The 16,057-nt window shown below is 41.3% G+C and overlaps 1 protein-coding gene across 1 annotated transcript in view; it reads left to right on the forward strand.

Annotated features, from left to right (window-relative positions):
- Window positions 1-16,057, forward strand: part of DALRD3 (DALR anticodon binding domain containing 3) — a 1,074,922-nt gene that overhangs the window by 666,234 nt on the left and 392,631 nt on the right. The window contains exon 8 of the mRNA XM_044078747.1: window positions 6,071-6,153. Coding sequence (XP_043934682.1) covers window positions 6,071-6,153 — 83 coding nt within the window. The remainder of the gene's footprint in view (window positions 1-6,070; window positions 6,154-16,057) is intronic.

A 16,057-nucleotide genomic window follows, 5' to 3' on the forward strand; every position in this document is an offset into this window, starting at 1 on the left:
TAGTAGAAAGTATGATGCAAGATGAGCATTTTGGATTCAGATTAGAATGACCTGATGTTTGCAGTGAGACAGATAGTTGAGAAGAAATTAGAGATGAGGAAAGAGTCCAACTGAGCATTCCCAGACTTGGAGAAAGCATATGACAATGTTCCACTAAAGCTGATTTGGGCAATCTTTTGATGGTTTATATTCCCAGAAACATTGATGGAATTAGTGCAGGCTATGTACGAGAACCCAATGACAGAAGCGTGAGCAGTGTTCAGACTCACAGAGCGGTTCCCAATGTATCAGGGTTCATCTCTGAGCCCACTGTTGGTCATACTGTTGACGGACTACATTAGCAAAGTGGTTAGAGGGGACAGATCAACAAAGCTGCAGTATGCAGATGATTTGGCATTACAGGCAGACTTTGAGTAATAACTTCAGCAAAGGATAGGGGAATGGAATGCAAAACTGAAAACACATGGGATGAAAGTGAGTACAGATAAAACAGTTGTAATGGGGGAAATCAGAGGAAGCTAAAAAAATGAGGTAGAAGAGAAAATATTTTGTTTATTTATTTATTTATTTTACATTTGTTAACCGGGAAAATCCAATTGGACCAGGTCCCTTTTCAGTGGATGCCCAGGGAGAAAAGCTTCACAATTAACATATAGTAAAGTAGTTATGACACAGGTAATACAGACATGGAAAAAAAAACAGGTCAATTATAAGTACACACATACAATTAATTGTTCACAATGGTTCAATATGATTGGTAAGGGACCAAGACTTTTGATAAAGAGTTACATATAAAATGCTATTCTTTGAGTAACAGTTACATACAATTTGCATTTTACAATTTGCTTCTATTAAGGAACAGAGATGGAAAATAATATAACCTGAGAATCCTGGTTATAAGGAGGAAAGTCAGATCTATGAGACAGTAAGATCCTAGAGTTTGAGTAGTAAAGAGAAGGGAGAAGGAAAGTCAGAGGAGACAGTCATGTAATACATGGGCAGATCCAGGTTTTCCTGAGATGTGTTTTGAGTAGTTTTTTGAATTGTGTGTTTGTTGTAGTGGAGGTTATATTAGTGGGGAGGTTATTCCATTTTTTGGCTATGGTATGGGAGTATAGAGCTTTGCCAGCAGTATTGTTGGCAGTTGTAATACTGAGGAGAGGTTTATAAGATGTGCTAAGAGAGTGACTGGTAGAATAAAGTGTTAATAGCTGTTTTAGTGCTGGAGTTTTCTCTGGGTAGTTTATGATGTTAAATACACAGGTGAGTTGTTGGTAGGCAAGTAAGTGAGGAAATTCTAGCCATTGAGGTTAACAGTTATCAAGTGTCTGGGAGGGGTGGTTGAGGAGAAGAAAAACCTGAATGAGAGGAGGTCAAAGCTAGAATCATAGTTATTGTAGCTAATATGGGAGAATGATGCACACCACCTACTTTAATGCCTTCCCAGGTAAGGTCGGACCACAAAATGGTCTCTTTTGAAGTAAAAATAAAACTCGGACCCCCAGCTAAACCTGGAACATTCAGGAACTATTCTAAGGCTAACCTCCTGCTATTAAGTGAGGACCTGGCAAAATTTCAAGCCCCCATAAAGCCTGAGAACACTGCCGCTATGCAAAACTGTTCACAGAAACCCTGTGCAAGCATGCTAATAGCTGCATAGAGGCAGCTGTACTTACCTGGTAGAAGTGCAGAGCTAACTCAAAAAACAAGCACCCTGGTGGAATCACAAAATCAATAGGCTGTATAACAGGAGGCAGAAAATCATGGCAAAAATTAGAAGGTGCAGCACCCAGCAGGATAAAAGCTCTCTCATCAAACTAAACAAACAACGTAGAGGACAAATAAAGTCTAAAAAAGCCACATTTGAGATAAGTTTGGCCTCCCAGGCCAAGGACAACCACAAAAATTTCTTAAGGTATGTCTGCAACCTCAAAGGCAATACACAATTGTGTGCAGAGCTCATTGTAAATGGAACCACCTATACTGAGCCAGAAGACATAGCAAACCTCCTGGCTGATAAATTCAGCTCCAACTTTCCCCCTCTTTCCCCCTCAACCTTCCCTCAGGAAATATCATCAAATATAACTCCCCCTTACTATCACTAGGGAAAAGGATCTTAATGCTCTCTGTAAGACCAAGAACACAGACCCAGACTGTATCCCAGGATGCCTTCTAAATAGCATGAAATGTGACCTATCAGGGCCTCTGGAATTACTATTTAACTGTAGCCTCCAAACAGGTTTCATGCCTCATAAGTGGAGAAAGGCAGCAGGGATCCCTCTGCACAAAGGTGGGCGATCTGTAGACCCTGGAAACCACAGGCCCATAAGTCTCACTAATCTTCTATGTAAAGCCATGGAAAGAATTATCATGGAGATGATCAACAGAGATATAGTAAACCTCCAGACACTGCACCCAACCAAATTTGGTTTCGTCAAGGGTAGGTCATGCCTATTCAACCTGGTGGACTTCTTTGAGAAAGTCACCAAAACAATGGATGAGGGCAAAACCGTGCACACTGCCTACCTTGACCTGGCCAAGGCATTTGACACAGTGCCCCACTTGGGCATTGTTGACAAACTCAAGAGGTTGGGTACAAACCCATATGTCACCCGGTGGATAGACAACTGGCTCACAGACAGGACCCAGGAAGTTAGAATTGGGGAGTCCACCTCTACAAAGAGGCCAGTGACAAGTGGAGTCCCTCAGGGATCAGTCCTTGGACTGCTCCTTTTTGACCAATGTCACTGATCTCTGGCTGACTAAATTTGCAGATGATTGCAAATTAGGAGGTGTCACTGAATCTCACACTGACACAAATGTTCTCTAGGAGGGCTGACACAGACATACAGCTGGCGTCAGAGCCATGGACTAAAACTAAATGCCAAGAAATGCATAATAGTATTCTTTGGGAAGTCATCAATCCTTGGTAACTATCATTTTGACAACACACCACTTAAGAGTTGACCCAGTAGTCAGGGATTTAGGGGCACACATAGATAGTAATGTAGCCTTTGACAATCGTGTGTCTACAGTGGTGAGGAAATCATCTATGTTGTGCAATTTATAAACAAAGGTATGGCATGTAAATCCAAAGAAGTCATTGTTCCACTGTATTCGGTATTCATCAGACCTGTCATTGAGTACAATGCTCCCTTTGGTATTTATTAACCAGGCATATCCAACAACTGGAATGTCCACAGAAGCTCCTCACTAAAAGAATACAGGGGTAAGTAAAATGTCCTACGCAGACCTCCTCAAGACCCTATCCCTGTATTTTGTCTCCTACATGCTTTTGAGGGGAGATCTATGCCTGGCATACAGGGCATTGTCAGACCCCACTCTGATGGACCTCCTGCATATCCACAAAACGAACAGCACCAGAATTACCATCAGACTTAAACTTTGCCTATGATATAAATAGGACCTGCTGGAGAGACAGTTATGTATCCCAGAGACTACTGTGTCTATGGAACAGGCTCCCCATCCATGTGAAGCAGAGTTCCGACCCTAACTCAATTCAAGTGCAACTTGGACAATTGGATGGGAAACTGGAAATTCATCCCTGGTTTGGCACCTATGTCTCTAATGGACACAAGTAACCTGTGAATGGTTCATCTCCCAAGCCCCTTCTTACACTTATCAAGGGTATCAGAACTTGTCAGAGATTTGGGATGCATGGCTAGGCTTAAAAATGCCCTTGTGGTCGTTAGCCTAGTAAACACCCATGAACCTGTAGGGAATGCAGCCAACTGGCACACAGTATCAGGTGTAGTGTGTGACAGAAGAATGTCAAAGAAGCTGAAAAGTACACTGTGCAAAGCAGAGATGTAGCCAGTACTACTGAATGGTATGAAAATCTGGGCAGTGAAGGCAGAACAGTTGAGGAAGCCAGAGGTGATGGAGATGAAGTGCTTGAGATGGGTGGTAGGATGCACACTGTGAGACAGAAGAAGAAGAAATAAGGGCATTTTAGCAGAAGCCAAAGTATCTCCAGTTGCAGAGAATGTCAAGGAGAGCAAATTGCAATAGTTTGGGTACATGTGGTGGAAAGCAGAAGACAATCTGGTGAAGAATATTTGGGACAGACAGGAAGAAGGCAAGAGGAAACAAGGGCATCTAGCTAAGAGATGGATGGATTGTGTGAGAGAAGAACTGCGACAATTAGGTATGACTATCGAAGAAGGTAGGCGAGTACAATGAATCAAGAGATGTTGATAGCTGATGTGACACTGTCCCAGTGTAGAAAAATGGGAAAAAAGGGTTGATGATTGATAAAAACTATTTTCAGCAAACCATGATTTTGTTATTTTCCCCACTGTTGTATGACTATGAAGTTAGTATGTTTAAGTTATGGGGGTATTGGGTTTTCCCTCCACAATGGGGAGTATGAGTGTGGCTTGTCCTTCTGCAAAAAATGCGTTCTTTTTGATTCACCAAAAGTAGTTTTCAGCAGAACCATTTTGAATTATAGATTCCAAGTAGTCTTGACAGCAGGTCTTAGCAGCAACTCTGATGTTTGCTTGAAAAGAAGGTCTTACAGTAGGAGTTATTTTCGAATGACAGTCAATACTTTGGTTTCAGTGAATGTACTAGTATAAAAAGGGGTTCCTATCACGTCATTGAACTTTTACAAGTTTGAACCACATATGGTCGAGACCATATGTTCGAATTTGTAAAAGTTCGAGCGTGTGAAGGGAAATCTCCATAGGCGGAGGTTTCCATTCACTTCAATGTGGTGCGATCTCGGATTTGGTATATTTAAGTAGCGGGGGTGTGGGGGGGTGCAGGGGGACTTGCCCCCCCTGCTTACAGCAGTTTATTTTGTTGTCCGTTGTGTTTGTTTTTTTTTTATGTAGTCGAACTTATGTAACTTCGAACATAATGGTTCGACCATTAGGTGTTCGAAGTTACTTAACTTCGACTGTGTGATATAGACCCAATAAAAAGTGCACTTAAATTAAGGGCTACTAAGAAAACTGTAAAGATGGCATTTGATTTTTAGTTACTGGTTATTTTAGAACATGTGATGTAGTTTGAATCATATTTTGAAAAGGTCACTTATTTCTGATGTAGTACTGTTTATATGCTGTGGAACAAATTGCTGAATCAATAAAATGTACAATATTTGAATCCTGAAGTCTTATTTTTTTTTTGTTTTAGTTTTAAGTTTTTCCTACTTTCATGGTCTTAGCTATTGGTTGTGTGTTAGTTTTATATTAAGATTTTGAAATATGTGTTATGCATAGTTTATGACTACCAGTCTATCCTTTTAACATTCCAGTTGATGAAATGAGGCTGCTTCCTATATATTTTTTGTTATACATCAGGATGTCCTGACTGAGATCACTGTTGCAGTGTTCGAAACAGATGGGTTTTCACTGTTGCTGTCTGGCCTGGGTACCAAACCTTAAACCTTCCATACAGCACACGCCTGCTGTACGACCACAGCTTGCAAGTGTAGGGGTATATAGGCAGATGTATGAGTGTAAATCCTCAGACTGTTTTGCCGCCAAAGCCAAAATGCAGGTCTCGCACCCATCAGTCTGCTCTTCACTTGGTAATTGGTACACTTAGCTTCTCAAAATTAGATAAGTACCCTGTTGGGCAACCTTCCCTTATATAATCTGGTTTGCCATGTTTATGTTAGATGTTGGCTAGGAGGGGTATGTGTGAGTGCAGTAGGCAGATTCCCTACTAAGTTTTCCATACCCATTGTCTCTTCTTCCTAGGCATGGAGCACTATTATAAGGCCTGTTCTATCTGCCAGTCTTTTGTATCTTTGACTGTGCAATCCGATCTGTCTTTCCTCAACACCTTCCTGGAGACCTAGCGACTGAAGAGTTTGGCCCACTTTAAGATGATAGCAGATTCCACCACACCAGACATAACTTCACCTCACAAGAAAACCATTTAATCATTTTAAGGACAGTTTTTATATGTACTCCAGGAAGCTGACACTGAGCCCATGTATCTGTCTAGTTTATGTGGCTTAATAGTAAATAAGTTGTTGCATACAAATAGATAGTTTTGTCTTTATTTTTCACCTGTCTACTCTGTTCTGCTTTAGGTGATTCCTGGGACAATATCATCAGTACTATGACTCTTGCTACTATCAAATTTGAGATGCTGTCCACAGCACATCGTAGCCTGGTAGGTAAAAGCACATATTTTTTCTTGTGTCTGTTTTTATGTACAGGTTATAAGTGTAGAATAAAGGACTGTTATCCTGAGTAGGAGGTTTGATGAATGAAATGTGCAATACATATTTCTGCTGAGTTGCTATTTCAAGAGGCCTTGGAACATGTACTCAAAGTACATTAACTGCCCTTTTATCTGCTGATCCTCTGCATGTTTTTAATGCATTCTAATCAGAAAAGTGGATTGATTGCTTTCTACAGTTTTAATTAATTTAGTTGTAATAACTTGTTTCTTTTTTCTTATTGTTCACAATTCATTTTTTATTTTATTTAAACTTTGCTGACCGGGTTAGTCCCACTAGGCCAGGGGCCTCTTTTCATGGGAGACCCAAGGTATTATTAATACTATTAGATAAAAATTTGGCCAGGGCATCAGGGACCTTCACCTTTTCTTTTTGATTGATGCCATGGGATCTTTTCCATCCACCTGAGCTACCACCAACTCAAGCAGATGGAATCTTGATTTAATGTCTCATCCGAAGGATGAACTTATACTCTTTGTTGGCATGCATCTGTTTAACTTCATTCAAACAGTTTATTATGCGCTGTGCTATATGTTTCATAATTTTTCATCATTTCTTTCTCCAGGCTGAACCTGAAATTTGTCCCTGTGGATCAGTGCTTTACCCCCAATGAATACATTATAGATATATGGATAAGTAAGTAAGTGGACCAGCTTCAGCCACAACACAAGCAAAGGCATGGAAAAATACAATAATTTACAAAATATTTAGGACGCCCCCTGCAAAGATACTACAGCAGATAATTAATGCAGTAAAAATCATCATACAAAATTATTTATTGACATCAACATATGTCAGCACCCTTCATCAGTGCCGTTTTAGCACTATTTTAATAAATGTTATTATACTGTGTGCTTAATTTGTGTTGCCATTTAGAATAAAATAACAAGTAAGTAGTGCACACACAAGTAAGACTTCCTGTAAGTCATCCAACAACAGGCATAGAAATATTCATGAGTAATTAAATTATAAACATTCAGTAAAAAGCAAACTGACATTTCTAAGCTGCATATACTACTTTAGTTCCCTAAATTAAATACTTCAGAAATGTGAGAAAAACAGTTATACTGAAGATAAAAGAGAAATAATCACTGTTAAATTGTAATCTAAGCAAAAGGTCAGTCCTAAAGGTAATTAAACATGTTGGCTGTTGATTGCTTTATTTTAACTGCTTTTAACGAGATTCAGATTACAAACAAACACACACAAATACAGTGAAAGACCTTGGGTTGAATTCATAAAGATTACTGTAAGGTGTACACCTTGCAGTAACATTTTTGAATTCAGAGACTGCCCTAACACTGTGCTGTTACATGAAAATATGCAGCACTGCATTGAGCTGTCTTTGCACCCATGCTACATGCTAATGAGGCAGTCTGGGGAAAGGCTTATGCCAATTAGTCATGTGTTGTCTCAACAGAACTGCCTTCAGGAAGGCAGCTACATGCCAATTACCATGGAATTTTGCAGCCGTGTTGATTAGCACAGCCTCTCCTCCCATGTCGTGGTAGTGAACATGGCCAAAAGGTCATGATCATCTGTAGTGATACAAGGAGTTTAGTAGTAAGGTAAGGTTGGGAGGTGTGTGTGTGTGTGTGTGTGTGTGTGTGTGTGTGTGTGTGTGTGTGTGTGTGTGTGTGTGTGTGAGGGACTGCATATGTGAGTATATCTGTGTGTGTGTGTGCGCACACACAATCGAGTGGATAGGGGCCTGTGTATATGTCTGTGTTGTTCATTAGTGTGAGAGTGTAGGTTCGGGTGGCTGTCCTACCATCCCACATCTACTAGCCACCATGGATAACTGCATTATGGGGTAGAGATAACAGTAATCACCAGGGATTACTGTTTATAACAGTCATGCTTTAATGGCACTTATATAGTATGGGGATTGGGGGGGGGGTGGGACACTAGACACCAGGGATTATTTTAAAGCATTGTGCCTTAATGGCACTTAAACAGTACAGGAATTGAAATATGGGGAACCACTGAACACCAGGGACACAAGTTAGATATGACGTGAAACTATAATATCTGGCATTAATGTGGAACTTCAACCTTCCGTGATGGCCTATGACAAGAAAAAGAGACATCGGAGACATTCAGACAACTCAGGGACAGGCATAGAGACTGTGATGTGTGTGTTTCTGTTTGTGGTTTGTACTTGAATATGAACTTATGTGTGTGGGAGAGTGACTGGGGAGGGGGAGTAGTTCTGCCTTCACAATGCGGCCTCTGAATTTAATTAGTGAGAGAAGTACTTATTTGCACTTTGAGGTAGTTAAGTACTCTTCATGAGCTGATAATAAGGTCTTTCCTCATTGTGGCTAGCATGTCTATACATTGTAAAATACTGCATCATGTTAACTGGCCTTTTTACTGCAGCCCTTAATACAATGCAGTAGGCCTCTAATGAATCTCCAAGCTGCTCTTAGACACTGTTAAATTATGAAAATTAAAGGTGAGTTTTATTGTTGGAGCACAGATTTTTAGTGCTTGCTTTATCGGTGTTAGCCTTCATGTCTACAGCACTTACCTATAGTAGCTATATCTGTATTGACAATTTGTGTATGCTGATGTTCAAGATTTCTTCTTGGACTGGGATTATGTTCTTCACTGTGACCCACAAAACTCATTTCTTTTTTGTACTGAAACTCTACAATTAACCAGTTTTGATGTGGAGGGAATGTTACCTGCTATTTAAATCTAATCAGCAAAAGTCTTCTAAACAACAATATAGGAAAATAAACTGTCAGGATGACATAAAAAAAGGAAGGGGACAGATTGCAAGGATTCTCCTTTCAAAAAAAAAAAAAAAACAGGAATTCTCTGTTCTTCATGTTGATCACTGTTGCAGTTATATCATTCATAGGACATAACACCCAGCCAGCTTCCAAAGCGTGTTTGGGCACCAAGCAATTCAGACCTTTCCTGCAGCCGAAAAGTACGCTCTTCTGAGGCTTTCAAGGATCAAAGGTCAGCTTGTACTATTTCTTTGCTGGGCAGATAAGTGCCCTTTGGGGAAACCAAAATCTTCTTTTAGTTTCATAGATTTAGATTAGGTTCATAGATTAGCACTAGGCTAACTGCCTTTGTGGGCCATTTCATGCCTAGTCAATTACCCCATGTGAGAATCAAACCTTGCACCTTTTGTCTGTAAGGTAAACACCTTAACCATTATGCCATCCTCCCACCCCTTTTAAAAGAAATGTTTATTTAATAACACTTTCCTGTTCAGGAAAGGAGTTTGTCTTTTAACAGACTGTCATGGGACTGTGATGTGTTTTTAATCAAGAGTGATGTTTTTCCTGCTATTTTAAAAGTTTAAAGTAAGTGAAAAACATTTTTTTTCTCTAGGGAAATTGTGTTTATTTTACTTTGTGGGGTTGAAAAAGTGTTTGCCCTTTACTGCGTTTTTATGTGAAAAAAGTTACTTTTAAAGACTTAGGTTTACTGCTTGTTGTCTCTGGGAAAGAGGCACTGTTTTTGGCTTGACCTTGGAACAAACTGTCGGTCCCTCAGTTGGTCCTTCTTCCAGCCACAAAAAGAAAAAAGTTTAACAAACAGCCTTTGCCACCAGAGCAGACCATCAATTTGCCTCCGACACAGGTGAATGACTTTGGTTGTGGCCATTAGTTGTACTTCAGATCACTCATCTTTTACCTGGATCCCTCTGGTGTAGCACCTACAGCCACTACGGACCAGGGGTTAGCCACATCCTCTGTGACAGTTGAGGTCCCCTCAATGGGGAAGAGAGAGCCACTCTTGTCAATCCTGGGAGAGGGAACAGGTAAGACTTTCCTGTTTTGTCAGAATGTTGTGGGCATCCCTGGGGAAGCTGCTGCTGTCATTAATAACACTGTTACCCTCATTATTAATATTAAAAAGAAACAAAAAACTAAACAAGTATGCAGTCCTCTAATTTCCTTTGACAGGAGTAGTTTATTGGGTCAGGCTCAGGGTTTAATTCAGGCTATTGATCCTACTTGTAAAGTAGTTTCTGGTAAATGAAAGAGGGATACGTCTTTTCCTGAACAGATTCAAGATTCTGAAGAAGATTTTGAAGAAAATATGGGACAGACAGGAAGAAGGAAAGAAGAAACAAGGGTGTGTAGCAAAACAGGAGGATGGATTGTGTGAGAGAAGACTTGCGACAGTCAGGCATGAGTGTTGAAGAAGGCAGGAGATTGGCAGTGAATAGAGAGAGAGAGAGAGAGAGAGAGAGAGAGAGATGGCGGCAGTTGACATGATACCCCAAGCCCATGCAGAAAATGGGAAAACATGATGATGATGATTCAGTATTCTGAATCTGGAAAGGAATGTGAAGAAACAGATACATGGTTTTCTCCTCAGATTTCTGATTCAGACAGAGGAGAGCTCAGTTTCTGAATCTTCTTGTGGCGTTTCTCTTTCTCTGAGACTGTTTCCAGAATGTGCTAGAGTTTTCATTGGGAGATCACTGAGATTTCAAAGTCTCTCAGAAAAATACTTTGATCTGTTACAGATGGAATTTCTCTTCACCCATTCCTCCACGTCTGTCAGCTCTGCGAATGTGTGTGTTGCTAACTACAGTTTTTCTGATAGTCAGCCAGCTGCCCCTAAAAAGCAGATTTAATGTATAAAGTTCCTCTATCTTTTAAGTTTTTATACAGTATTCACAAACCTGACCCAGCAGCTATAGCTTTAGTTAATCCTATTGCTGCTAAACATTTAGATCCAATGTTGTCTATTTTCTTCCAATTTAGCTATGGGTTTTTGGATCCTATTGGATCTGCCCTTGGCAGGAATTTGAAGCTGTTCAGTTCCATGGCACAGACTCCTCTCCTACCTGCAGTTCCCTGAACTCCACCGTACTGGCCCAGATCTCATTTCTGCCCAAGGTGTTGGGTCATGCTTTCGAGGGCGTCAATTTTGGATCCTTTGTGGAAGATCTCTGTAGTGCTCCTCCCTTACCAAGAGAGTTTTGTCTCTCCAATTTCTTTGTATTATTAGTAGTACTAGTGTTAGAATAGGTTTTACGTGTGTTTTTTTTTTTCTAAGTGTCCATATTTTAGGATGGCTGTAGATATTTAGATAGGATTATACTATTGTATTATTTCACCTAGGGTTTAAGATTTTTCTTAAGTTTAATTGTGTGATTTACTAATTGTTATTTAGTGTTCTTTATATTAGGCTTAAATATATATAAATATATGTATATATGTGTGTGTGTGTGTGTGTGTATATATATATATATATATATATATATATATATATATATATATATATATATATATATATATATATATAGTGTTTCTTTCACAGCTGTTACAGGAGTCAGCTGATGTTGTGTGTGTGTGTGTGTGTGTGTGTGTGTGTGTGTGTGTGTGTGTGTGTGTGTGTGTGTATTCATTTTTTTCCATGGCTGACAGGCTTTCAAAAAATGCACAGATTGTGGGCATAAGCTGCTACCCCAGGACCCACAATCCCTTTGTATAAACTGTTTAGGGGGGCGCTCACCATGACGTTTTGTGTCAGGCTTATGCTTCTTTCAGTGCTCCAGCCTTACAAACCAGATGGGAAAATCTTGTTTTGAAGGGACTCTTTCCTCCCCATATAGGGTTTGCTGCCTGTTCCTTTTCGACTTCTGTCCAAGGCAAAGACAAGAAAATGAGGGAGAAGGCAGATAAAGACAAAGTCAAGCATTCCAGATAGGACAAGACCAAGGAAAAGTCTAAAGAAAATGAAAAATGTGGACTCTGAGAAGTCCTGCAAGTGATCCTTGGAGCCTTTCTTGACTTCAGGATCAGATCCCAAGGTACTGAGACTTTTGGAGATGACAGTCTTTCGGCACTGTATCTCCTGCTTGGTCCAGGTTTTCACCAGTTCCAGTCAGCCCTGGACTGCATTGTCTGATACTCTAGGAGAGGAGATATTCCAAACTACTGTTAGTGATGTCATCGTCCTGATCATCAAGAAGTCTGACTGAATAGGACATCGACAGATACAGCCTGAGGTTCACTCGGTGCCATCCTCTAGGAACGTACTGAGTGCAGGTCCATCTACTTCTCCTGTGGTGTCCTTTCTGGAACCAGTTCATCCATCAACACTAGTAGTTTCAGTCCCAGACTGTCCCAGAGCTTCTTGCCAGAGCCTGTAACTCAAGTGACTTCAACTCTGATAGGTTCCCTTCCTCTTTTGGGTCCAGCCTGTTTGGATTCTGAGGAGTCTCCAAGCTAAAGTTTAGGCATTAAGGCTCAGGGGGAATATTTGACTCTGAAGCTTTCTTCTCCTTGGTGATTTGTCACAGGGTAGCTCGGCACAGAGATACACATTGGGTCGAGGCCCATTGGTTCCAAGGTTTCCTTTCCGTTTGAGGACAGGAGAGTGCTGGCAGAGCCAGTAGCATCCTTGCTTTTCAAATGGTCCTTAATGATACTGAGGGAAAAGCCGCTTTCACTCAGGTCAGCGTCATCCAATCCCTCTTCACAGGCTTCCCAGGCAACCTGCTATGTAAGTTCCCACCCTGATTCTGAACCCACTGATCCCCCCCCCCCCCGATGTTTCACAGAAAACAGAATTTCCCACAGAGTCTGTCACTGAAGACATTAACTTGGATAAAGGTGAAAGCTCCCCAAGATCCCCTCTGTGGACATCACTTTCATCAAGATCTTGGAACTGATGAATCAGAGAGGTGAATGGTCCACAGATAATCCTTCTCTTGATAAGTCTGTGTTCCTGGATGCCTTTGGGTCTGTCCCAACTTCATCCTGAGTGGTACAGCCTGTTGACCCACTCATTGATTTGATGACTCAATGGGCATAGAAGGATCCTGAGGTTCTGGAGCTTATTCCCAAGAAACCAGATGGGATTATGTCTGCCCCTGCAGATAGGAAACTTTGGAGCAAGGGTCCTCCAGTGAATGCAGTGGTTATAGCTGCAGCCATGAAGAAGGAATTGTCTGAAGAGAGTTCCTCAGTCCATCCCCTAATATGGAATCTAGAGCTATGGACTGCTGTGGGAAATGAATGTATGCTTTAGTGACCTTTGCACTCAGAGCACTGAATTACTTATCAAATGTTACCAGATTTCAGACAGACTCGACTAAGGATATATCCAAGTCTCTCTCTCTCTCAGGTGTTCTACCTGTAAATGTTCAGAACACAGTGGAGTCCCAGCTATCCACTGTCCAATCTACCCCCAATGTGGCCATGCATCTACTGTCCACTGCAGTTGATAGCACAGCAAGGGCAGCATGCACCGGCATCACCATTCACCAACATGCCTGGCTGTGACTTTACAGAAAGCTTCAGGATGTCTTTCATCAGTGCCCCCTTTGATGGGTCTTTCCTGTCTGGACCTAAAGTAAAAGAAACACTGACCAAGAGTTAGCAGGTTGGTAAGACACTCTCTCTGTAGTAGGCATCCACTTCTCCATGCCCCAGAGTTCCTAGTCTAGCAATCAGCAAGCTTGGAAGATGATGTTCTTGAGAAAGCCACAGAGCCCTTACAAGGAAGCTCCTGGCAATAGACCCCCTCATGGCAGAGGGGGAGGTAATAGTAATGGACGTCACCCTAGAGGCAGAGGTGGACCACATAACCAGGGCTTTTGTGGACCATTCTCTGAAAAGCCCTTTCAGCACTCTTGAAGGGTTGCACAACTACTACACTCTGGAGGTAGTCAGAGGGTACTTATTTCTGCACCTACAAGCCTGGTGAAATATAACCACAGATTCATGGATTCTAAATATAATTTCTGGAGGCTGTTCTATACCATTTTCCCTTACTCCTGTAAAATGGGAAAAAAATTCCAATATTCCTCCCAATCGGTAGGGATTTGCAGCAGCAGAAGTTTCCAAGCTGATAGAAAAAAATAAGTAATTGAACCAGTCCCCAAAGACCAGCTAGAATCCGGAGTATATTCATGGCTCTTTTTAGTACCCAAGAAAAAAGGGGACCCCAGACCCATGCTGGACGTAAGTCATTTGAATCATCAGTATGTCATGCAGACAAAATTCCAGATGGTCACACTTCAGTCCATATTGCCTCTACTGAAGAAGGATGATTGGATGTGCTCCATAGATCTCAAGGATGCATACTATCATGTGAGGATAGAGGAGCAGTCAAAGAGATTTCTCCATTTCTGGCTAGGAGTCAGCCATTATCAATTCAGAGCCTTGCCATTTGGTCTCACCACAGTCCCTCAGGTGATCACAAAGGTTATGGCAGCGGTGGTAGTGCATCTGCACCTACTAGGGATCCAGGTTTTTTTCATACCTCGGTAACTGTCTCCTCACTGCTACAACCAACAATCTCTTATGCACCACTGGTGGTCTATCTACTGCTCAATCTAAGCATCACAGTCAGTATGACCAAAGCCAGCTTACACCATCCCAGCAGATAGAATTTATTGTATGCCACCTTTACACAAACTTACAGATCAACTGTCTTACAATCTCCAGAGTACTTTACCTCCATTTCACTGTAAGTCAAGATGTCCTTCTATTTCACTGTTGCAGTATTCATTAAGATAGGGATCTCCTGCAAAGGGCGGCCTGACACGCAGCCAGTATACCAAAGCCTTTAGGTTGCTTTAAGGAAGGCCGTATGTCACATGTATGCTGCTCATGAAATGTCCTTCTATTTCACTGTTGCAGTATTCATTAAGATAGGGATCTCCTGCAAAGGGCGGCCTGACACGCAGCCAGTATACCAAAGCCTTTAGGTTGCTTTAAGGAAGGCCGTATGTCACATGTATGCTGCTCATGAAACTGCTCATGAAACTTGGGGCATAAAGGTGACCTCTGGACATACCATCCTCAGGAGATCTTTGTTGGTAGTCCGAATGCCATCTCTTGATCATCGGTCTGAACACCTGCTTCGTTGCTGGTGCACCAAGCTGTTTCAGATAAGTGCCCTGTTGGGGGGGTTTGATCTTATCTTTTCTTTTGTATTGTTACTTGTGGGGTTTCATGTCATCCAAGAAGAATAAATGCCAGTGTGGGAGACATATTCCCATAAAGATCATCACGAGCAGTGCTTATTTTGTCTTGGAGCTTTCCACGACCGTACATCTTGTTGAATTTGTCAGGTATTTGTTCCTAAGGCACTCCATAGTCAGCTCTCCTCTTTGGCCTTGCATTTGGAGGACCAACGTCTTAAGCTTTTAGTGAAAGGATTAAATGAAGGAACTTTCAGCTCCGACAGTCAGCTGTCCATGAAGAAGAAGGCCAAGAAATCTAATTCTGATTCTTCTGCTGTGCCGCCTTTGCCAGATGTCTCTCCCAAGGCAAGTGAAAGCTGTGAGGATTACCCAGCTCCGCTGTTGGATTCTTCCATCGTGACCGTTTCGAAGGCCAGAGTGGATCCAACCTTACACACAACCCAGGAAGTCTTGCAGACATCTGCTTTGGACATTCGGGGATAATCACAGTTGATTATTTCAGAGGGGCCTAGGGGTGTTCCAAAGATTTTGGTTAGAGAGGAAGTCCCAACTACAATTATTGAATGCCATCCAGGGTCTGAGCCTTCTAAATTTTATAAAACGAATGTCTCTTTGAAGAAAAGGCAAAAGCATATTTCTCCAGCTCCTTAGGACCCACAGAGTGATTGGCAGAATTTCACTCAGGGCTTGTTTAATACTCTGTTGGCTTTGAAACCTCCTCATGGAGTATCTTTTTTTTTGCCAACTCCTTTATTGAGTTATCATTTGTGACATAAGCAAATATACATTTATGTAAAAGTAATCAAAATATATTCACATAACAGACATTATACTTCACATATTTACTATGTATCATATAACCTGAGCAATATTACATAACTTATTCAATTCCTGCCTTTCTCTCTTTTTTTTTT

This window comes from Protopterus annectens, chromosome 7.part1, assembly GCF_019279795.1.
Source record: "Protopterus annectens isolate FY-2018-M chromosome 7.part1, PAN1.0, whole genome shotgun sequence".
NCBI lineage: Eukaryota > Metazoa > Chordata > Ceratodontiformes > Protopteridae > Protopterus > Protopterus annectens.